At 50.4% G+C, this 23,242-nt stretch overlaps 3 protein-coding genes across 4 annotated transcripts; 2 read left to right on the forward strand and 1 right to left on the reverse strand.

Moving 5' to 3' along the window:
• Positions 1-390: 390 nt before the first annotated feature.
• LOC103634230 (cytosolic enolase 3) lies at positions 391-2,405 on the reverse strand. 2 transcript variants are annotated; one of them, XM_008655807.4, is made up of 3 exons: positions 1,600-2,167; positions 1,193-1,264; positions 391-747 (listed from the first exon to the last, which is right to left on the reverse strand). In XM_008655807.4, exons 1-3 carry the CDS (start codon positions 2,031-2,033, stop codon positions 726-728), a joined length of 528 nt encoding a protein of 175 aa, XP_008654029.1. In that variant the 5' UTR covers positions 2,034-2,167; the 3' UTR covers positions 391-725. The 2 variants fall into 2 exon arrangements, with proteins under 2 accessions (XP_008654029.1, XP_008654035.1); XM_008655813.4 differs by lacking the exon at positions 1,193-1,264 and having other exon boundaries at positions 1,600-2,405.
• LOC103634220 (17.9 kDa class I heat shock protein) lies at positions 1,884-3,363 on the forward strand. The gene has a single exon (XM_008655802.4). It carries the CDS (start codon positions 2,571-2,573, stop codon positions 3,045-3,047), a length of 477 nt encoding a protein of 158 aa, XP_008654024.1. The 5' UTR covers positions 1,884-2,570; the 3' UTR covers positions 3,048-3,363.
• A 4,837-nt stretch (positions 3,364-8,200) lies between these two features.
• On the forward strand, positions 8,201-22,092 carry LOC100283374 (clathrin binding protein). Its single transcript, NM_001156275.1, has 10 exons — positions 8,201-8,500; positions 16,082-16,198; positions 16,294-16,363; positions 16,454-16,602; positions 16,741-16,842; positions 16,915-17,115; positions 20,295-20,357; positions 20,469-20,645; positions 21,398-21,472; positions 21,736-22,092. The coding sequence occupies exons 1-10, from the start codon at positions 8,441-8,443 to the stop codon at positions 21,862-21,864; spliced, it is 1,143 nt and encodes a 380-aa protein (NP_001149747.1). The 5' UTR covers positions 8,201-8,440; the 3' UTR covers positions 21,865-22,092.
• Positions 22,093-23,242: the final 1,150 nt, after the last annotated feature.

Genomic DNA, 23,242 nt, shown 5'->3' on the forward strand with positions numbered 1-23,242 from the left:
ATACGCTTCTGCTCCCCGCCCAGGCGGAGACCCGATGATGTCGCGTGGCCTACTACACGTGACGTAAGCCAACGGGCGGAGCCTGACGTAAGGCCTCGGGACTGCGCGGCCTCTGCATTTATTGCGGATAAGGCACGCCGCCTGTCCATTCCACTGGCAGGCGATGTGCCGCCTCAGCATTTAATGAGCCATGTCCATTCCACTGGCAGGCGATGTGCCGCCTCCGCATTTATTGAGCCCTGTCCATTCCGCTGGCAGGCGGCGTGCCTGTCCATTCCATTGGCAGGCACTACATCCATACTGCTGCATGCACTATGTTCATCATTACTCGTGTGTTACTAAGGAAGCAGCCGCCGCATATCAATACTGTGTGGGTTGCGGACATCAGGGTGCCAGGAACAGGCGTTAGTTACTCCTATAATATATTCCTTCTGTTATGTTCCTGAGCCCACATGTCGGGGCTCAGCATCCTTGTATGTGCCTCCCTTGAGCTATAAAAGGGAAGACACACGACGTTACAAGGCAGGTTCACTCAGACCCTCAGACTCACAAGTTCATACAAGCTCTCAAGTTCACAAACTCAATACAACACACAGTGGAGTAGGGTATTACGCTCCGGCGGCCCGAACCACTCTAAATCCTTGTGTCCTCGTGTGCTCTTCCACCATTAATGACTGTAATTGCAGGGACACGAAGAGTTGTAGCGCTTTTGCCAACAAGATCCGCTATATGCTTGTAGAGTGGAACCTGCACAGCAACAAGCATCCAATAATCTGAGAATAAGAATTATGTGTGGTGATGGTTCTCATCTCTGCAACTCGCCATTTTCGCGAGAGAACCAAATCCAAGTTGGTGAAGATCATGATTTGGGCTCATGGGCTGGCATAGTAGCTATTACCTTTGCAATTGTGGTTCGAATCTATCCGATATTCTCCTTTTCAGGGAGAGCTAATGCTTATGCTTATTGGGTATTTTGGTTTGACACTGCTTCACGCCCAAAAAAAGGCAACTATGTCTGAGTTGGATATGGCCCAAAAAAAGGCAGCTATGTCTGAGTTGGATATGGAAGTCTTCTTTCGTTTAGGGTGAAGTAAGACCAAGCTCATGAGCTTATTATCTTAGGTCGGAACAAATTAGTTGATAGGCATGGCACATTTATCAAATTATAATGATTTTAACAGAAAAGCAACACCTCTTTTTCAGCAGCACCAGCTTTGCAAGCTGCAATTGACACTCCAAGCATAGTATTTGCTCCAAACTCAGCCTGCATTTCGCACAATATCATATCTATTTCCATTTGGATAAAATATATTTTCCAGAAATATGGGAACAGAATCAAGATACAGAAAAAAGTTGTGGTAGTAGTGGTAAGTGGAAACACAAGTACAGTGAAAAGATAGCATTATTTCTGAACAGTCAAATTAACCGAAATAAGTAGTATCACATACTGCCCCTAAATTGACTACACCCAATGTAAAGAATTGCTTGAGCATATTGAGCCATCAGTTGTTTGTTTGTGTAACGGATTTGACAATGCAGAGTTCAGGAGCAAAAAACCGCAAAGGAGAGAAAGAGGGAAAGGATCTCCTAGTATCCCACCTTGTGGCGCGCCCTGTCAAGTGCATGATGGCCTGGTCGATCTGCGTCTGCTGCTGCGGATCCATCCCAACGAGTGCCTCCGACACCTTGTCGTTGATCACCCGCACCGCGTAGGCGACCCCCCTGGCGAGGAACTTCCGCCTCTCGGAGGCCCCGGCCGCGTCGGCGGCGGCGCCCTCGAGCGCGCCCACGCTAGCCGTAGATGCTCGGTGCACGGCCTTGTTGGTGTGCAACTCGACCTCAACGGCCGGTGCGCTACGCCCGTCAAGGATCTGGCGCGCCCGCACCCTCGTGATCACGGTGGGCGCCTCCCGCCTCATGTGGCCGACGATGAAAAGCGCCGGGTTAGGGGCCTTGGCGCGGACCGCCGTATTCAGGGCCTCCTCGCTCTTGCGCGAGAGCAGGTGCTTCCCCAGGTACTCCTGCACTGACATGGCTGCCACAGCGGTGGAATTTGTCCTCACGACTTCGCCACGTCGTCCTCACCTCCCTGGCTTCCCACGACTCCGCCGTATCGAGGTGCTCGGTGGGTCGTCTTAATCCGAAGTCCGAACTAGGAAGACGAGACAGAGAGGTCTGAGGAATGGGCCTCGTTTGATGTTGAGCTGAATTATTTTTCCAGCATAAGCCCAGGTCTTGGTCCATGAACAAAATTACTAGAAACCCAGCCCAGTACTACGATCTAAAAGAGGGACTGCCACTGGATAGCTCTCTCTAGCATTCTCCACGCTCCAATACAGCGGCGTCGTGTCTATCCGGGTCTATCCGCGAACACGTGAGAACTCTCCAGAAACTGCTTTCTCCTCCACTTCATCTCTCTCGCTTTCCCTCTATAAAAAGACCCCTTCTAGGAATTGAGGGAGACAGCAAGCACCAAGCAGCGATCCGAAGCTCAATCAATTCACTCAAACCTCTTCCCCAAATCTTCGATTAGATTCTCGTTGACAAGAAGACTAGAACCGAACCTGACCATGTCGCTGATCCGCCGCAGCAACGTGTTCGATCCCTTCTCCCTCGACCTCTGGGACCCCTTTGAGGGCTTCCCCTTCGGCTCCGGCAGCAGCAGCAGTCTCTTCCCCTCGTTCCCGCGGACCAGCTCGGAGACCGCGGCCTTCGCTGGCGCGCGGATCGACTGGAAGGAGACTCCAGAGGCGCACGTGTTCAAGGCCGACGTACCGGGGCTGAAGAAGGAGGAGGTCAAGGTGGAGGTCGAGGACGGCAACGTCCTTCAGATCAGCGGCGAACGCAACAAGGAGCAGGAGGAGAAGACGGACACCTGGCACCGCGTGGAGCGGAGCAGCGGGAGGTTCCTGCGCAGGTTCCGACTGCCCGAGAACGCTAAGACGGAGCAGATCACGGCCGCCATGGAGAACGGCGTGCTTACAGTCACTGTGCCGAAGGAGGACGCCAAGAAGCCTGAAGTGAAGTCCATTCAGATCTCCGGCTAGACCTCGGTCTGCGGTCGTCGTACCTGCGTGGTTTGAGGAACGGCAGTTCGCCTCGGTCGTTCTGTGAAATAAAATTGGGTTACAAGAATTATGGCGTTTGTCAATATGGTCGTAATGTCGTAGGATGGTGGAATGTGGTCACAAACTTTGCGTATGTTGGGTCTACTGGTGGTGTCTGAATCTATGTATGGATGTCATGAGTTTGTCTACTAGAGTCCCAGTTCCTGTGGTGTTCGTATGATGTATATCATGGGTTAACTCTATCTAAAATTTCTTCATTATGGTATTTTTAAGAAATAAATTCTTCATTATGGTATTTTTTAAGGGGAATCTGTCCACCCTAATAAGAGCAAAAATTTAAGAACCGAATAGAAAAATGAATAGTTTTTAAATAGACTTACTAAATTTACTCTTCTTCATATTTTAGTAGTTTTTTAAATAGATTTAGTAAATTTAGTTACTCTATATTTTGGTAACTCTGACATGTGGTATCTAGATACGACACTCTCTTTTTTTACACTCTTTTTTTAACTTTTTAGCACAGTAGAGTAGTTAGATCCAACACTTGTGATACAAGTTCTTCCATCATCGTTGGACTATTAGTGTCGTAGATCCAACACTTTTGGACTATTACTGTCGTATATGTTACCACCGCTCCTGTCATGTCAATCGATCCTTCATCTTTTGTCTTCGACATCTTTCAAGACTAACAAAGTTAGATTCAAATCAAACTATATGTCAAAGACTGACAAAAAAAGATTTAAAACCAAACTACTTTCTAAATATAAGCAACTATTAGAGACTAAGTTATTTTTTTTACTTTAATAGTTGTTGCTAGCAACTTGCTAAACATAATTTTAGCAAACTTTTTTAGATAACTATTAGAGTTGCTCTAAAAAGTTGTAGTCCCATTTACTGTTTTGTGACTATTATTAGGTGCGTTTGGGCAGTAAAAAGGCCAAATAGAAAATGTGGTTGAGATTGGGAAAACGGGTGGAATCAGGGATTACAATCCCGTTTTACAATTTTACAATTTTTGAAAACTGTTTTATTGATCAAAATTTAACTTTTATGTTCTAGGTGGAATTGATTTGATTCATATTTGGACCATAGAAAATAGAAAAATGATGATGAAGAGCATTAAGATAGATCTGATTCATGTTTGGACAACAGAAAAAAGAGAAGTGAAGATAGAGATTTCTATATAAGAGAGCAACGCCGTGATTCTAGGGTGGCTATGTCATCCTATCAATTCTCAATCGTTCGATTCCGTAACAACGGTAACGAAATTTCTATTTCTATATATTAGAGCAGGGAGCAATGACACGATTCTAGGGTGGCCACGTAACCCTATCAATTATCAACTGTTCGATTTCATAACAGCGTAACGAAAACAACGACACTGCTCTTCTCCAAATGCCATGTACCCCTTCGAGACTGACATCCACATGGTAGCGAGCGCTTGGAAAATGAAAAGGTCGCATGCGCATCCACGGTCCCCAAGAACAAGCATGCTGTTGGCCGGCGGCAGCGCACATAGGGCCAGTGGCGGCCGGGGCTACGAAGATAGCGGATTCCTCTGGCTGGCCCAACGGGAAGTGTTGACCGGCCTGAGCAGCGGCATCGCCGACTTCATCAGGTACCTGGACCTCGCGTTCATCACCATCGAGGCAAACTCCATGAAGAGCTGACATGCGGGGCGAGAAGGTGACGGACTGGTAGAGTGCTCGGACCCGAACAGAGACTTTCTGTGCCTGCCACCATCGCAGGTCCCCATCGTGGACTTCATGCCGGAGGCGGAGGTGACGCACATCCGCAGGACGGCACACCTCCTGGACGCGGAGTACCAGGAGAAGTACATGGAGATGGAGATGGTCGAGAAGATGCGGGTGCTGGATAGGTAATAGGTTGAACCCGCTGACCTTTTTGGCGAAGCGTGACCGCCTATGAGTCCTACTGTGACCGACAGTCGGAGGCGATGCTACAATGGGTGAACATCAAGTTGATCCGGTTCTCGGTGGTAGCGCCGCCAAGACGGTGCTGTAGCATCAGAGCCCTATTTTTTCTAATACTGTATCCTTTAAAAAAATTCTTGGCTGACTTAACATATCTTCTCTAATATATCCCTCTGCCTTTAAAAAACGCGATACTGGTTTTTCTCTAATCTTTTAGAAATATCATTCTTACTTTTCAAAAAGTCAAATATAATTTTTAAGTATTATAAAATTTTCTTGTTGAATTTTTCATATGACCGATTTTAATAGCCAACGTATACCTCAATTGTCAGGTAATCTCTAGCAGATTCCATATCTCATCACACATCTCATCTCTTATTTCAAACTTTACTTTACAAACAGTGACAAACAGTGTTACCTATAGTTTTTTACATCATCTATTTTACACGATCCACCAAAGACAGTTTAGTCTTAGTAACTCTCTTCTCTCTATTGTATCTTTACTTCTATTCTCCCACCCATGATCTCTTAATTCATATGTATTGGAGTGAGTTGATATAAAACTTGAACTAACTTACTCCAATGCACCTCAACACATGTGGATTAAGCAAAAGACAAGAGTGTCCAAACAAGCCCTTCGACAACTCTGCTATATGAATGGTCAATACCTATTTATTAGTTATATTTGATAAGATGCTAAAAAACATCCCATCTTCGACCCTAGTTATGTGGCTATTTGATGCACGAAATTATAAGCACAAAGCAATCATAAGTGGTCAAATAAAAAGAAGATAGTAAGTTAGCCCAGACCACTTGAAGGACCAATTAGATCATTTCCCCTTCTCTCTAAAATAAATACATAGTTCCTCGCAATTTTTATCTTCCTTGAACATATTGCAATTTTTTATTATTTATATGCTCTTATGTTAATAATTGTTATGGAAATTTATCATAGTTCAAGCAGAAATACGTTGACTTACCATCCAATCTGAAGCTTATCACTGTTTATAGCAACTTAGTTATTATCTCATTTTCCAACTATGCTATCGACGCTAAGGTTATTGATACTGGAGTAAGCACTAATCACCTCAACTATTCAATGATTAGTATATCTCTGGCTAATTTGATTTATTGTAGCTATGATGGTGAATGTGGAAGGTTGTTCCATCCAAACAGTTGCCATGGTGAACATTCTAGATGTACAAGTCTTGAATTGAAGGATGAAGAATTGGTGCTAATACTTTGCCTAATGGTTTGGTTTTATTCTTGTTTTATATGTTTTCGTTGACCGTTGGTACTTGTTTCGCAGGAAGCATGAGATGGTGGGAAATCTCAGCAGTGCAACACAGGACCATCTGAAATTTCCAGAAAGGCCTGTGCTCAAGTTCGATCTAACTAAACGAGAAGCTTCCTGAAGAAACTGAAGCGCCTATTCCTAACGCGAGTACCAGCTCTGTCCCATGGAGTTCTTGCCGGCAGCGAAGCTAAGGTGTGGCTGGCTGCATGATTGACCGTCCATTTATTACCTCCTTGTGTAGTTGTGTTGATGAGAGTATTCAAGATAATGAAAACTGCTGAAGTGCTTGGGCACCATGACCGGTGACGTTGTTTGTCGGCTGCGTCATCTGCTGATGTAGTTGGTGATGGACTGCGTGTAGACATGATCATGGGCCACTCGATCAGCCAATCTGATCTGACCTGTCCGAAAAAAATATGGTATGATCTGATCTGATCAATATAACCGGTGGGTACGGATCATATTTTTGACCCACAATAATTTATGGGCGATGATTTTAACCTAAAACTCGACCTCCTGAAAAAAAATCTGATCCGATACGTCAAACAGAAATGCACAGACTGACCTAGGTAAAGACCGTGATAAATAACCCACAACCCGATCTTAATCACAGCCAGTACCAGACCTGTATCAACTATGCACAACCTAGATACCATGACTTGTTGCTAGTATATTTTATTTATTTGGACCGAGACTCGAATTCGTTATCAGCTTTCAGTAGTACCTGCTGATGTAGCCAGTGATGAGCTGTGGCTGGTCAGCGGTTCCTTTCGTTTTAGTACATTGTGTTTGTGACTGTTGGTTTGTGGAGGCATTCATCTTACTGCTTATCTTGACCAGCTCGCTGAGGGCGACTGCCTGGTGGTGATTAGCTGGTTTGTTCGTCGCTTTGTTCATCGGAAGGAACAAGCGAAGCGAGCAACATCAGTGGACTACCCTTGCAGACCAGAATTGCAACTTGGTAAGTCCAGTAAAAAGTGATGCTTGCATCACAAAGCATTCACTTTGAGATGACATGAACGTCCTAATATTTTAGAGACCAGATGAGACTACGGAGAATAGCGTTGCCCTGTGCAGGTTCCAAGCGAAAGCGACCGGGGAAAACACACAGCACGCATTTATCTCTGGTGATAAAAGTGCGGCTAACGCATAGGACACTGATAGATAGAAGACTTGCGACTCCCCGATCCGATGGCACAGTGGCAGGGGTGGTAAGCATGGGCGGTGCTTTAGGTGCAGCCTCCGTGCCGGCGTTGTCTCCGTGTCCAGTCTCGGGACGGGACGCCACCAACTCCACGCTTCCGCAACCGCCACTTTCGGCTCCTACGCTCACGGCGCTGCCTCCTCGCCGTGGGGGCGTGAGAGCAACGCGATGCCTCCCTGATTCGATCGCCCATTGTTTTAACCGCGATTGCGTCTGCTACCACTTGCGAACTTTCAACTTTGGAGTTCTCCCGTTTCGCCACGACGGCCGCCGACCAATTTGGCAGGCCAAACCCAACGCCGTGCCACCGTGGTCACTACGTCGCCGCTTCCTCGTGTCTCTCTCTCCCTCCCCCTGATCGCCGCAACCGCGCGCACTTTCCCTGAACTTTTCACCTTGCCTTTTTTACCTTGCCAGTGCCAGGCGCGCGACAAACGGCAGCAACCGCTACAGCGAAGCAGGCGAGGAGGAGGCCCGCCCGGCGCCCCCTCCCTATCCTCTCACCCACGACCACGACCCACCCCACCGCACCCCAGGTCCCCACCCCACTCACTACACCACCAGTCCACCACCGCTCTCTTACCCCGGAGGCCGGAACAAAACACGGAGTGGCCGCGCCCCGCGCCCGCGCGGAATCGGACGAGCCACGGTCTACCAGCACAGCGCTATACACCGCCGGCCTTCTTGGCTTCCTTCTACCGATTCCGTGTGCTGTTCGCTGTCGCCTATTGCGCTTGCGCCTACTTGGTAACTACAGCGTCGGCCGCCATCCCCCGCAGCAGCCGTTTTCTAGCTGCTTCCCGCTGGTTCGCGGCCGCCGTCCTGGGCGTCTGAGCGAGGGGTAACCCTGCCCTTTTGTTCCTGGGCTATTCCTCAGCTCGCGCCGCTGTCGCCTCACCCCCCAATCCAATCCTCCGCGATCGATCGGCGGGCGCGGATGGAGGCGCTGAAGAAGCAGGCCAGCAAGCTCCGCGAGCACGTCGCCAAGCAGCAGCAGGTACGGGTTCCTGGTTCCCCTCCGAATTCGAGCAATAATAATTCTACTCCGCGCCGATCAAGCGGACGTGGCCGGGATGCGCCGCGAGGGCACGGGATTTCAGGCTTTTCAGCAGACCCTGGGAAAGTGGGAAGAACGTTACATATCGTGCTCTTGTTGGTGTGCTTGCTCGTGCAGTTGATTACTTCTGCGAAACTAGTTTTAGTTTGGGGATTTCGAGCTCCTAGACTATGTTGGCTTGGGAGAGCAGGAGCGTTTGGAACTGAAAGCAACTGAATTGTGCGTTCTTTAAGCGTATTATCAGCCTGCTGACTGCCCAATTGCCCGGTTCATACCGTTGGCCTGTGGCTGCTGACTGCTGATTTGTTCTGCAGCTGAGGCTTGCTGAGTAAAGCACATTTCCGGTCGTTTAACTTTGCGCGTCTGTGATAAACCTGGTCCATAAACTTTTAAAGTGTGTCTCTTAAAGTATTAATCGCTATTCGGGTCTCAGTTAGGTCCAAATCGGTTCGTAACAAACCCAATAACAGTCTTCCCTGCTTCCTCCTTCATCCATACTGCTATGCCCCACATGTCATTACCTTCTTCCATCCAAGCCACTCCATCTGCATCATCTGGACGGCCTTCTTAGCCAGCGTCGTCCGTGCGAGCAGGTCCATGACGCCGACCTCCATGTCCTTGCCGGCATCCGCGCGTGACCAAAGAACTGGGTGGGCAGGTCGATCGTTCCATCGGCACTGTGCTGGCTGGCAACGTGAGCCGCGAGACGTGGACCGAGCGGCAGGGACCACAAGACATTTATGGGGTGGGCCAGGTGGCGTTTTTGTTTGGAAAATTTGACATTGATGCCGGCGTGGTTGTCGAAAGTGTTGAATAGGCCGAGGTTCTTCCCGGCCACCACGTCGATCACGGTTGGCGCCAGCGCCAACATGAAGTAGATCCCGTGGATGTGCGCGTCGTTGTGTAGCGGCACCAGAAGGAGCGCGTCATGGAGGAGGCGTCCTTGAAGCGGAGCGGTACGGGGTAGAAGCGTGAGGCTAGAGCTTCGCCTAGTTGGACCGGCTCGCCGGTCGTGGTGAGGGCGAGAGCGGTCACTAGTCCTGGCTGATGGAATAAGTCTTGAGCATCTAGAGGACAACCTGCTTTTGACTGTCCTCTGTAGTCCTTTAGCATCTAGAGGACAACTTGACTGTCCTCCGTAGTCTCTTTAGCATCTAGAGGACAACAGTCACTTTTTGACTGTCCTCTGTAGTCGCTTTAGCATCTAGAGGACAACAGTCGCTTTTGACTGTCCTCTGTAGTCTCTTTAGCATCTAGAGGACAATCCTGTTGTGTAGTGTGTGTGAGAAGGTGTGGTAGTGCAGCCCCTAGGGCTATAAATATGTGTCCCCAACCCCTCTAAGGGTATGACATTGTGTAGTGTTTGAGGAAATAAACAGAAAAATTGCCCCAACTCATAGTGTCATCCTCTTGATGAGAGTTAGAGTCCCTCTACTTACAATTGGTATCAGAGCCAAACTATCCTGCAGCCTAAACATCTCATGCTCATCTCCTTCCCGTGCCTCTCCCCACACTCAGTCGGCAGCAAGAGCTCCAACTGTTCCTTCCTCCCTTGCTCAGACGAGCAACCTTTCGTCTGAGACAACCTCTTCCACACGCAGCGACCCCTCACTAGCCCACCATGTCCCTACGCTCGGCCACTTCGAGTGCGCGGCGCCAGCAGGAGGCCGAGGTCGTCGCGGCACAAGAACGCGAGCGAGCAGCAGCGGCGGCTGCAGCGACATCGGCGAGGGCAGCACGGTTGGCGGCGGCGGAACTGGCAGCGGCGAGAGCGGAAGTAGAAGCAGCGGAGGCGGCGGATGCTGCACGTGCGGCGGCAACAAAGCTCGAGGTTCTGCGCGGCAGTAGAGCTGACAGCTCTGCTTCTGTCGACGACAACACCGACGAAGAGCTCAGGCTGGCGAGGGAAGCAGCGCGAGAGCAGGCGGCACAGTGGGCAGCCGCGCATCCCCATAGGGGCGCGCGTGGCGGCAGCCCAGATAGGCGCCGACGCGCTGACGGCGCTCCAGGCGAGGGTGCACGCGGCGGCAGCCCAGACGGGCGTAGACGCGCTCCCGGCGGCGGCTACCGAGTCGACGGAGATCGCGGCCTCTACAGGCGGCGAGGTTCTCCCTCCCCGGATCGGTACCATGGTCGCCGCATGGCCCAGGCCATTGTCAGGGACATCGGTCCCGGCGGTGGGTGGCCTACCCTCACCAAGACCAACTACGTCGAGTGGGCCGCGGTGATGAGGGTATGGCTCCAGGTTCGCCACATGTGGGAAGCAGTTCGGTACGACGACGTCGACTACCACGAGGATCGGCGGGCGCTGGATGCCCTCATTGCTGCAGTCCCGCCCGAGATGCAGTTTTCGCTTTCCCAGAAGCGGACTGCCAAGGAGGCCTGGGACGCCATCGTTGTGACCCGCATCGGCAGCGATCGTGCCCGCAAGACCAAACTGCAGGCACTTCGCAAGGAGTGGGAGAACCTGGCCTTCAAGCCAGGTGAGGATGTTGATGACTTTGCTCTCCGCCTCAACACTCTGTTGCAGAAGATGGTGCAGTTCGGCGACGACACCTACGATGAGGAGAGAGCTGTTGAGAAGCTCTTCCGTTGCATCCCCGAGAAGTACAGGCAGATTGCTCGCTCGATCGAGTCTCTGCTAGACCTCTCCACGATGACGATCGAAGAGGCGATTGGTCGCCTCAAGGTGGTCGACGGCGACGAACCACAGGCTCTCTCTGGGCCTATCACTATCAGCGGGAAGCTACATCTCACTCAAGAGCAGTGGGAGGCCTGCCAGGGTGACAAGAAGAAGGGGGAGTCCTCCTCGACACGAGGCCGCAAACGCGGCAAGCCGCGCAAGGCGCGTGGAGGCGCCCAGGCCGGGGCGCGAGGACATGCTGAGGGTGGTGCACGTGGAGGTGCCCAAGGCGGCGCCGTCGGCAACAAGAAGCCGGCACGAGACGACGGCTGTCACAACTGCGGCAAGCTTGGCCACTGGGCTAGGGACTGTCGGCAGCCACGACGTGGTCAGGCCAACGTCGCACAGGCGGAGGCGGAGGAGGAGGCCCTGCTCCTGGCACATGCAAGCATCGAGCCATCTCCAGCGGCACCGGCCGCAGCGGCACTCCTTCACCTTGATGAGTCGAAAGCACGCGCTTTCCTCGGCGACGGCTCCAACAAGGACATGATCGAAGGTTGGTGCCTCGACACCGGCGCCACTCATCACATGACCGGCCGACGGGAGTTCTTCACCGAGCTTGACTCTAGCGTCCGAGGCTCCGTCAAGTTTGGGGATGCCTCCGGCGTAGAGATCAAGGGCGCCGGCTCAGTCGTCTTCACCGCCGCGTCTGGTGAGCACAGGCTGCTCACCGGAGTCTACTACATCCCCGCGTTGAGGACCTCTATCATCAGCTTGGGACAGCTGGATGAGAACGGTTCGCGCGTGGAGGTCGAGCACGGAGTTATGAGGATCTGGGATCCCTCTCGTCGCCTTCTTGCCAAGGTACGCAGGAGTCCAAATCGGCTATACATCCTCAATGTGAAGGTGGCACAACCTTGCTGCCTTGCTGCTCGTCGAGACGACGGGGCATGGCAGTGGCACGAGCGCTTCGGGCACCTTAACTTCGAGGCCCTGAAGCGGCTCAGTGCCAAGGAGATGGTACGAGGTCTGCCGTGCCTTGACCATGTGGAGCAATTCTGCGATGTCTGCGTGATGACAAAGCAGAGACGGCTCCCCTTTCCCCAGCAGTCGAGCTTTCGAGCCAAGGAGAGGCTCGAGCTCGTGCATGGGGACTTGTGTGGCCCGGTGACACCAGCCACACCGGGAGGACAACGCTACTTCTTGCTGCTCGTCGACGATCTCTCCCGCTACATGTGGGTGATGATTCTTGGCAGCAAGGGAGAGGCTGCGAACGCCATCAGGCGTGTGCAGGTCGCTGCGGAGGCGGAGTGCGGCCGCAAGCTGCGCGTGCTGCGCACCGACAACGGCGGCGAATTCACGGCGGCTGAGTTCGCGTCGTATTGCGCGGATGAGGGCGTTCAGCGCCACTACTCCGCGCCGTACAACCCGCAGCAGAACGGCGTCGTCGAGCGGCGCAACCAGACGGTTGTGGGGATGGCTCGGGCTCTCCTCAAGCAGAGAGGAATGCCAGCTGTCTTCTGGGGAGAGGCGGTGGTGACAGCGGTTTACATCCTCAACTGCTCGCCCACCAAGGCTCTCAACGGGATAACACCGTACGAGGCTTGGCATGGGCGCAAGCCGGCGGTCTCTCACCTACGGGTCTTCGGCTGCCTCGCATTCACCAAGGAGCTTGGCCACATCAGCAAGCTCGACGATAGGAGCACCCCGGGGGTGTTCATTGGCTACGCGGAGGGCTCGAAGGCCTACCGCATCCTTGACCCAAGAACACAGCGTGTGCGCACGGCGCGCGACGTAGTGTTCGACGAAGGGCGAGGATGGGCGTGGGACAAGGTGGTGGACGACGGCACGACTCCGACGTACGACTTCACCATCGAGTACGTCCACTTTGAGGGAGCTGGGGGAGTAGGCAACTCTTCTCCGAGCAGGTCTACCCCAGCCCCCAAGTCTCCACCGACTCCAGCGCCAAACTCTCCAGCTCCTACTACAACGAGCTCTTCACCACCACGCACTCCAGCCACGGCTCCGACTGCAGCGAGCTCTTCGCCACCACGTACTCCAGCACCGACGGTACCCTCTCCGGGAACGTCCTCTCCGACACCAGCTCGTGTCGAGCACGACCCAGTGGAGCTCGTGACCCCTCTGTCCCGCGACGAGGAGCGCGTCGACGCGTGCTACGACGGCGAGCCGTTGCGGTATCGAAGGGTGGAGGGCCTTCTCATCGACCCGTCGGTACCAGGCCCTGCATCTCGCATTCTGGCAGGAGAGTTGCATCTTGCATGCGACGATGGTGAGCCTCGATCTTTCGCGGAGGCCGAGAAACATGCGGCTTGGCGTGCCGCGATGCAGTCGGAGATGGACGCGGTTGAGACGAACCGCACCTTGGAGCTCGCTGATCTCCCTCATGGTCATCGCGCGATCACCCTTAAATGGGTGTTCAAACTGAAGAGGGATGAAGCCGACGCCATCGTCAAGCACAAGGCTCGCTTGGTGGCACGCGATTTCCTACAGCAGGATGGGATCGACTTCGACGATGCTTTCGCCCCCGTGGCACGGATGGATACCGTGCGACTCCTCCTTGCGCTGTCAGCCCAGCAGGGCTGACACGTTCATCACATGGACGTCAAGTCGGCGTTTCTCAACGGCGACTTAAAGGAGGATGTCTACGTACACCAGCCGCCAGGTTTTGCGATCCCTGGCAAGGAGGGCAAGGTGTTGCGCCTGCGCAAGGCTCTCTATGGCCTGCGACAGGCACCGAGGGCGTGGAATGCCAAGCTGGATTACACGCTCAAAGGAATGGGTTTCACGCCAAGCCCGCACGAGGCGGCCATCTATCGGCGGGGCAATGGAGAAAATGCCCTGCTGGTGGGTGTCTACGTCGACGACTTGGTGATCACCGGCGCCAAGGATGCAGAGGTGGCAGCGTTCAATGAAGAGATGAAGGCCACCTTCCAAATGAGTGACCTGGGGCACCTCTCCTTCTACCTGGGGATTGAGGTGCACCAGGGGGACTCTGGGATCACACTTCGCCAGACCGCCTACGCCAAGCGCATTGTTGAGCTGGCTGGGCTCACCGATTGCAACCCAGCTCTCACTCCGATGGAGGAGAGGCTGAAGCTGAGTCGCGACAGCACGGCGGAGGAGGTGGACGCTACACAGTACCGGCGTCTTGTGGGGAGCCTTCGCTACCTCGTCCACACACGGCCTGACTTGGCATACTCCGTCGGCTACGTTAGTCGGTTTTTGCAGCGACCGACGACGGAGCATGAGCAGGCTGTGAAGAGGATCATCCGCTATGTTGCGGGGACTCTCGACCACGGTCTCTACTACCCGAGGTGCCCTGGGGAGGCACACCTTGTCGGGTACAACGATAGCGACCACGCCGGCGACATCGACACCAGCAAGAGCACAAGCGGGATCCTCTTCTTCCTCGGCAAGTGCCCCATCAGCTGGCAGTCGGTCAAGCAACAGGTGGTGGCCATGTCCAGCTGCGAGGCCGAGTATATAGCGGCGTCCACTGCTTCGACTCAGGCTCTCTGGCTGGCTCGACTGCTCGGTGATCTCCTCGGGAGAGACACTGGAGCGGTGGAACTCAGGGTGGACAGCCAATCCGCTCTGGCATTGGCCAAGAACCCCGTGTTCCATGAACGGAGCAAGCACATCCGGCTGAGATACCACTTCATCCGAGACTGCTTGGCAGAAGGGAGCATCAAGGCGCGCTACATCAACACCAAGGATCAGCTTGCAGACCTGCTCACCAAGCCCCTTGGGAAGATCAAGTTTGTTGAGCTTTGCTCCAGGTCCGGGATGGCCCAACTTTCTCACAAGACGACGCCCAAGACTTAGGGGGAGAATGATGGAATAAGTCTTGAGCATCTAGAGGACAGCCTGCTTTTGACTGTCCTCTGTAGTCCTTTAGCATCTAGAGGACAGCTTGACTGTCCTCCGTAGTCTCTTTAGCATCTAGAGGATAGCAGTCGCTTTTTGACTGTCCTCTGTAGTCGCTTTAGCATCTAGAGGACAACAGTCGTTTTTGACTGTCCTCTGTAGTCTCTTTAGCATCTAGAGGACAATCCTGTTGTGTAGTGTGTGTGAGAATATGTGGTAGTGCAGCCCCTAGGGCTATAAATATGTGTCCCCAACCCCTCTAAGGGTATGACATTGTGTAGTGTTTGAGGAAATAAACAGAAAAATTGCCCCAACTCATAGTGTCATCCTCTTGATGAGAGTTAGAGTCCCTCTACTTACACTGGCGAGAGGGCCGCTCCAGAGCACGACGGTGATAGCACACATGAAGTACAAGACTTGGCTAACCACCCGAGCTCTTCTTCCCGGAGCTTGTAGATCTTGTTCCCGAACGTCTCCTCCCACAACTGTAGCTTGATGACGCCGATGTAATAAAGCAGCTCGGTGATGGCCTTCTTCAGTAATAAAGAAAGAAACAGGGGGAGAAGAGAAGGGAAGAGGAGATCTGGATTAGTAGTAGCCGCTAGTGTCTTCCTCGACTCCTCGTGCTCGGCTCATGGACCGAGCATGACCAACGACAGGGACAAGGCGGCCATGGCTGGGAGGAATCAGGGAGAAGAGTGGGAGAGGTCCAATAGACCACGACGATGACATGTGGGTCCAATCCCAGCCCTAAGATTTGTTTTGACGAAGGGGTTGCTCGGGTTCGGTTTGTTTGTACCCATTTGGACCTAACTGAAACCCAAATAGCAATTAAGACTTTAAGAGACACACTTTAAAAGTTTATGGACCGGGATGACACACCCGCGTAAGCTAATGGACCGGAAATGCACTTTACTCGGCTTGCTTCATTAATTTGCATAGACTGTAAGCCTTTCTCCTGCTTCCTTGCCTGTGTGGCCTTCTTGAGAGAGCTATGTGTCATGACGCAGGCGGTCCTCAAGCAGTTCAGTACGCGGTATAGTCAAGATCCTTCTCTTGTTGATGAAGCGGAGCTTGAGTGCCACCAGAATCTCCAAAGGCTTTACAGTACTACAAGAGCAGCTAAGGTATGAGCTAACTCCAGCTTATCACATGCCTCACAACAAATACTAGCCTAGCTGGTTGTCTAAAGGTTCTCTCAGCAAAAACTCTTGTTCTGTAGCATTTCCAGCGGAATATTGTACGAGGGGTGGAAGGTTTCATTGCAGTTAGCACCAAACAGATGGAGATTGGTGAGTTTTGGTATTAGTTTTTTTCTGCTATATCTGTGTGCTTCCTTTTATCTTGGGATATTATGTAATCATGGTGTGATGTTTCTGTAGTGAAAAAACTAGCCGGGGATTGTTGTAAATATGGAGACGACAATCAGCATTTTGGTTTTGCTCTTGCAAGGGCGTCTGAGGAGTTCGGTAAATCTCATAAACAAATAGAGAAAGAGCGGGAGGATCTTCTTAAAATTCTTGGAGAGCAGGTGTTGACAAATTTTTATTTGTTGATAGAATTTTCAGGGTTGTGAATGCTCTTTAATCCTTGAAGTAGCCTAGATCATCTAAGTTGATATATCTTTCATGTTAACTTTAGATTATTGGCTTTATTGACAATTTTACAGATTTTTGAGCCTCTCCGAGAAATGATAATGAGTGCTCCTCTTGAAGATGCTCGATTGCTAACTTACCGTTATCAACGGATCAGACAGGACATGGAGTCTCAGGTAAGGAATCATAACAAATATTTTTCCCTTACAGAGAATAATGGCAGCTACTAATTGTGAATTATTTATTAGATAGCTGATGTGATGAGAAAGCAACTTAAATCCAAGGAAAGTAGTGGTAACACAGATAACTCTGTGAAACTGCAACATGCAGAATCGAAATTATCAGATCTTCGAACTACACTGGCAGCGTTAGGAAGAGAAGCAACTGCAGCTATGGAGGCTGTAGAGGCTCAGCAACAGCAAGTTACGTACGAACGTCTCCTTGCAATGGTATGGTTTGGCTCAGCATATTCATAGATTAAGTGAAAGCACCTAATCCATTTTCACAGTGATTAGGATCTCTTATATGTGACCACTCAATCCTCTCAAGCCTTTCCGTCAACAACTTGCACTTAATTGCTAGATTTCACATTCTAAAAATTTGCCATCCTTGGTACTATTTTCAGCATGTCTCTTATATAGTTATATATGATTCTTGTGCTACCTGTTCAGACTGGTGTTGGGAGTTGACTCAACCCTAGTGTTCATTCTAGAAATTTGATTAACAGACCATCCCTTGTTTTGGAAGAGTAGAACTGGGATTTTTGGATTTAAACACGTAATGCAGTGTCGTTTAATGCAGCTTATAAGCTCCTTATGGCCAAAATAAGCTGAGACTAAGAACATCTCCAAGAGTTTCCAGAACCCACTCCCAGTCTTGATTTTTTAGCAAGATCGGAAAAAGGCTCTCCAACAACTCTTATCTCAACTATCCAATCGTTTCCACACTTGGGAAAATCAATCCAAGCATGTAGAAATATACGCGTATCGATCAGTCAATCTGGAGGTAGAAGAACACGGGGAAGAATATGGAGTAAGGATAGGGTTCCCCATGCAAATGTACAAAAGAAAAAATAAAATATAAAAATGGTGGGGTGATTTGGAAATAGTCTAGGATTCCTGATGCAAAATTGCCTTCTACCTTTTAGGAGCGAGATTTTGAAAACGATTGGAGGAGCACAACAAATGTGCTCCCAACTTTTTATAGCGTTTTGAAAATAATTATTGATTTACCAAATGCTTTTTTAAGAAACTCTTGGGGATACTCTAAAAGCCAGATGTTATGCGTTTTTACATCTTTTTCTAGCCACGCTTCTCCTTACAACACTCAAAGGTTGGTCAGACCAGCTTATTTTGTCTGTGGTTTTGCTTCATTTGTACAACTTTTGACATAAGCGCTTTTTTGACCTCTACCAATTAGAGCCCTAATCCCCTTTGGTTATCTGTCTTCAAATGTCGGAGTAGTAGAATTTGCATGTTAACTGTTATGGTGGTTGTAGTGCTACAATACCCGTGGATATTGTTCACAGGGTGGGGGCTACGCGAGTTAGAGGCGACGGCTAGGGTTAGGGGCGCTAGGAAGGCCAATCGTAGGGCTTTGCCTACGGCCAACAAGAGAGAAGGGATTTCTTTATAATCTCTTGCTTGATCATAGATTGATACATCTCTCATTATATAAAGAGGTCTTACTTGGCCCCTAAGCAAGCGACTAATTAACCCTAATGGGCTAAGGCCCAATAGGCCCTTGACTCTAACATTACACCCCACCTAGACATGCAGCTCGTCCTCGACCTGCAACCTAACGACGACACTAACGATGACTCCGCTAGACATAAACCTAATACCCAAAAATAAGCCTTTTACATCTCGGCTTATTTTATTATTCCGAACCTAAATTAGACTGTGATTCTTTATTTTTTTGACCCCTTAAGATAAGACGGACACCCTCCGCGCATTGGACCTGCACGTGTGCAGCCACCTGGATCCCATGGACGCCATCTAGACGAAAGGGGAGCACGTGGATGGCCACCTAGAATGGGTCGCACCAATGACCAGCGGAGGCGCTCCCGTGGCGGACGGTAGCGGAATGTGGTGGCGCTTGGCATTGCGCCCTCGCCGATGACAAGGAGGGGAGCGCCTTCCCTAACGCTGCTGCCGTAGAGTTGGAGTTCGTCGCACGCGAGACAGGCACCATGCTTGCGCGTGGAGACAGCAGGCCGAAGTGATTGTTGATGGTCGTCCGATAGGACGAGGTTGCGCCCTCGTGTGCCGAGGTCAACCACCACCAAGGTTGCCTTGAGCATATGGTGGCGCACCTTCTGCAGCCGCCGACGCACTAGGAGGCCACGCGTCGCAGACACCTTGCAGGCACTTGCCCACGCAATCTCCTTCCTCTCTGCGAGTTGCTGCAAGGTTGCTGGGACGACTGGGCATCGCCGCTTGAAGATGGGGCGCTGTCCTTGTCGGTGCTCTAGGAGGCAGCGTGCCGCCGCCTGTAGTTGCACCGTCGATGCCTGGAGCCATCCACTCCCCCGTAGAAGACGTCATCACAGTGCTACTGTGGCGGCACAGGCATGGGGGCAATGAACAACGAGATCGGGGATGGGAGTGTGGGAAGGCAATCTGGTGGATGGATATGGGCATGGTTGACGCCGGTGGCACCAAGGTGGAGATCGGCGATGGTGGTGGGAAGGGGGGCTATGCCACCATAGCCCAGCATGCCTTAGGGCAAAGCAGCAGCACTGGTGGTGGCAGAAGCTGGAGGCGGCGGCGGTGGCGGTGTCCTGCTGGACATGTCGTTGATGGTGGCGGTGAGGGCAGCGAACTGCTGCACCAACAGCTACTGAAATGCCATGAAGTCCGCCTGGGAGATTGGACCAGTGGCGACAGCCGTCGCATCAATAGATGTGGCGACGGTGGAGGTGGTGGGTGGTGTTGGTCCTGGCGGCACGTTATCGGCCTGGCATCTCCGATACCAGACTGTTATGGTGGCTGCAGCACCACAGTACCCACGGTGCTACAGTACCCGCGGGAACTGTTCGCAGGGTGGGGCTGCACGGGTTAGAGGCGACGACTAGGGTTAGGGCGCTACGGAGGCCGGCCGTAGGGCTTTGCCTACAGCCGGCAAGAGAGAAGAAATTTCTTTGTAATCTCTTGCTTGATCATAGATTGATACATCTCTCATTATATAGAGAGGTCTTACTTGGCCCCTAAGCAAGCGACTACTTAACCCTAATGGCCTAAGGCCCAATTAGGGCTGACAATGGGCTATAAATTTTGCACTATAAAATTTAAGGATCGAATCGGGTTAGGATCGGACTCTATTTTTATTCATTTTTGAACTATAATTTATTTAGGGCCTTGACATTTTGTGAAGAACCATTTGGATCACGATCCATTACCACCCCTAGGCCCAATAGGCCCTTGACTCTACCATTAACACTAGAAGTTTTGAACTTTTTGAACAAAGAATCAACATTCTCTTGCTGACGTTATTAGTTCCAACTTTGTGTTTCAAATTCCTGAATTCTCAGACAAACAGTTCCAGTATTGCCATTTGCTGCTGTGTTTTGCAAATCTGCATTATTTTCTTGCATGAAGAGTTAGATGGCTTTAGTCTATGCTTACAGGTTGATGCTGAGAGGACATATCATCAAAATGCTGCTGATATTCTGAATAAACTCCATGATGAGGTGTGCAACTTGCCCACAAAAATGTGTTTTTTTCACCTGTATAGCTAGTTTGCATTGTCTTAAACCTTGATACACTGAAGATCATTGTGTCTCATTTTCGCTTATGCACAGATGCTCTATGCAAAGCATCATAATGAGTCAGCAAACCACTACGATGAACAGTCTTCAGAGCCTGAATCAGATGCAGGCCCAGCACAAGTGCACTCACGTAGCACATCTGAAGATCCAGTATTGACTAAACCTAGCGAATCCACAGGGAACAGTCAGGAGGTGCAATTTCTGGGGGAGGTATGTTTGTTTTTGGCCCTGCATGCTATGAGTATCATTGTATATACAATGTATTCGTTTTTAGGATATGTTTGCTCTAAACTCGGCACTTCTCCATATAATATGCTTAGAAGTTAGAACATCCACCGTCCACCTTCTGTCTGGCATTAGTTTTATCCTACAATATAGTTCCACATAATGTAGAACTTCTCTGCTGGTTACCTTTTCATTAAATTACAATATAGTGTTTTAATGGCTAATATTATGCACACATGATTTGAATTTCCTCATTCTCCAGTACCATTTATTATTGCGTGAGAAGTCCTGAAATTATGTGAACTCTGTATTGGGTACATGACTAGCCTGGAACTATGTGGAGTTCTATTTCTGATTCCAGCATCTAATTTAAATGAATAATGAGTTTGAAAAAAAAGATCTGTTGGGGTAGACAGATCCTGGATATTCTGCTTAAGATAGAATGTGACCTTCTCACGCTAAGAAAACCCCTGAACCCCTGGTCCCACCCGTACGCAGCGGCACCATTGCCCAACGCATGCTAAGGTGGGAAGTCAAACTCCTGACCTGGGGCTTGTCACCATGGGATGGCCACCAACCGAACTACAGCTAGTTCATCAAAGCTTGACACCATATCACAAGTGCTAAAATTTGCATACAATTAGTCTGTATTGGGTACTATGAGTCTGCGCTGCTGAACATAGCAGCACCTTATTCTATTAGCTCATGAATTTCTTTTTTACTTGCTTTTTGGGCAGGTTATTCATCCATTCGATGCTCAGGCTGATGGTGAGCTCAGTCTCGCGGTGGGTGAATACGTTGTGGTCCGCCAGGTACATGGTTTGCTTTATATGTTGACAATCAAGTCGTATCGAGGTTCTGCCGTTCTGGGATACCTCATGGCCAAGTTGGGTTAACAAATAATACAAATTCATAGCTCCCCACTAAATAATCTATAGTAATTCATAAGGCATCATCCTATTGTGAAGTGTTGTTACTCAGTAAAAATGTAACCAGCAATCTTTTAGAAAACGAGCAGATGCTAGATATGGAGGGGGCCGGGAATGCTGACTAAGCACATTGTCTTTCTTCACAGGTGGCTGCAAATGGTTGGTCTGAAGGTGAATGCAAGGGAAAGGCTGGCTGGTTCCCATCTGCCTACGTAGAGCAGAGGGACAGAGCCCCGGCAAGCAAGGTGATAGAGCCTGGACTTCTGACTACCTGATCCATCCCGTAGTTATGGCTGCTGACTTGCTGTCATGGTCCTTTTTTTTTCTACATTATTGTACATGACATGCCCCATGAGTGATTAGCGTATGGCAGAACCTTCACCTTTTCTGTGCAGATTATTGTTCTTCTAGCCTTTTCGTTGGTCGGTAACTGTATGTAAAATGTAGTTCTGTCTGTTAGGATTTCCTTCCGGTATTATAACATTGTACAGAGCTATTGGTGATGAGATGCTGTCAGCTTGCCCTTTCTTTTCGGACAGTGTGCTTCCTGACAGATTTATGCTAACTAATGGTTTCGTAACAGTGAGACTGGCACTGCTGCCGGTGGTTATGGTACGAAACACTGTAGATGGTAGAAGCGGAATATGATTTGAGGCTTTCTTCAGAAGTTTTGTGTAGGTAGATGTTACCAGTCTGAAACTAACCTTGTCCTTGTATGGACCTCGGAGGCTATTGACCTCCTGTATGTAACCTTTTGTAGAGGTAGATCTAACGAGAATTTGCTGTAGATGTATATATTGAATGGCATCGTTGTCCGGAACAGAAGTAGAATAGGCAAAGGACGCAATTGAAGCAACATGTACACCTGACTGGGCAAAAGAAGCTTGGTGGTTGGATCCTTCGACACAAGCTTTATCCGAAGTCTGAACCTCAACTGGCACAGAAACCGTTTCCCTCCTCTCAATTGGCACAGAAACCGTTTCGCTCCTCAGGGTTTGTTCGGTTATTTTTAATTTAGGCCTTGTTTGGTTATTTCTAATACACGTAGATTGGATGAGATTGGAAAAAATTAAGAAAAAGTTTGACTTGTTTGGGATTCAATCTCATCTAATCCCACTCAATCTGTATGGATTGAGAGCTAACCGAACAGACCCTTATATGAATTAAAGTGGATTGATATGGATTAGGAGAGTTTTGACTTACTGGAGGTTGAAATATAACCGAACATACCCTCACCGGCCACAAGCTGCTGCTTTGCGCGACGCTGCAGGAGCTGAATTTATGGAGCAAAGACTCGCATCTCTTCTTCTGCCGGTCTGGCGTAGCGAGCATGAGGCCGCGGTTGCTTTTTGCCGTGCCGCGGCACTCGGCACGCAAACGGAGCCCGGAAAGCTCACAGGCTCACAGCCCAGCCTTCGTCGGGCTCAGCACGCAGGCATCGTCATTGCGCAAGTGGGGCGCTGCTGTGTGTGGTGTGGTGTCCACGGATTGATGGCTTTGCGTTTCCCCGCTCACCGGTCCGAGGCCGTTGGGGCCACGCGCAGTTAATGATAGCTGTCTGACCCAGCGGCGTCGCTCGTTTCGATCGAAGAAACAGCAAAAAAGGAGGAGGAAGGCGTGGTGGGGTGCTGGAGAGGGGAGACCTGCCAGTGA

This window comes from Zea mays, chromosome 1 (genome assembly GCF_902167145.1).
Source record: "Zea mays cultivar B73 chromosome 1, Zm-B73-REFERENCE-NAM-5.0, whole genome shotgun sequence".
Classification (NCBI taxonomy): domain Eukaryota; kingdom Viridiplantae; phylum Streptophyta; class Magnoliopsida; order Poales; family Poaceae; genus Zea; species Zea mays.

Coding starts and splice junctions, on each gene's coding strand:
- LOC103634230 (XM_008655807.4), bottom strand. CDS start 2,033: ATGTCAGTGCAGGAGTACCTGGGGAAGCACCTGCTCTCGCGCAAGAGC. Junction 1,265..1,599: donor TTGACAGGGCGCGCCACAAG/GTGGGATACTAG, acceptor TGCGAAATGCAG/GCTGAGTTTGGAGCAAATAC. Junction 748..1,192: donor CTGGTGCTGCTGAAAAAGAG/GTGTTGCTTTTC, acceptor GTTGCTGTGCAG/GTTCCACTCTACAAGCATAT.
- LOC103634220 (XM_008655802.4), top strand. CDS start 2,571: ATGTCGCTGATCCGCCGCAGCAACGTGTTCGATCCCTTCTCCCTCGAC.
- LOC100283374 (NM_001156275.1), top strand. CDS start 8,441: ATGGAGGCGCTGAAGAAGCAGGCCAGCAAGCTCCGCGAGCACGTCGCC. Junction 8,501..16,081: donor ACGTCGCCAAGCAGCAGCAG/GTACGGGTTCCT, acceptor GTCATGACGCAG/GCGGTCCTCAAGCAGTTCAG. Junction 16,364..16,453: donor CACCAAACAGATGGAGATTG/GTGAGTTTTGGT, acceptor ATGTTTCTGTAG/TGAAAAAACTAGCCGGGGAT.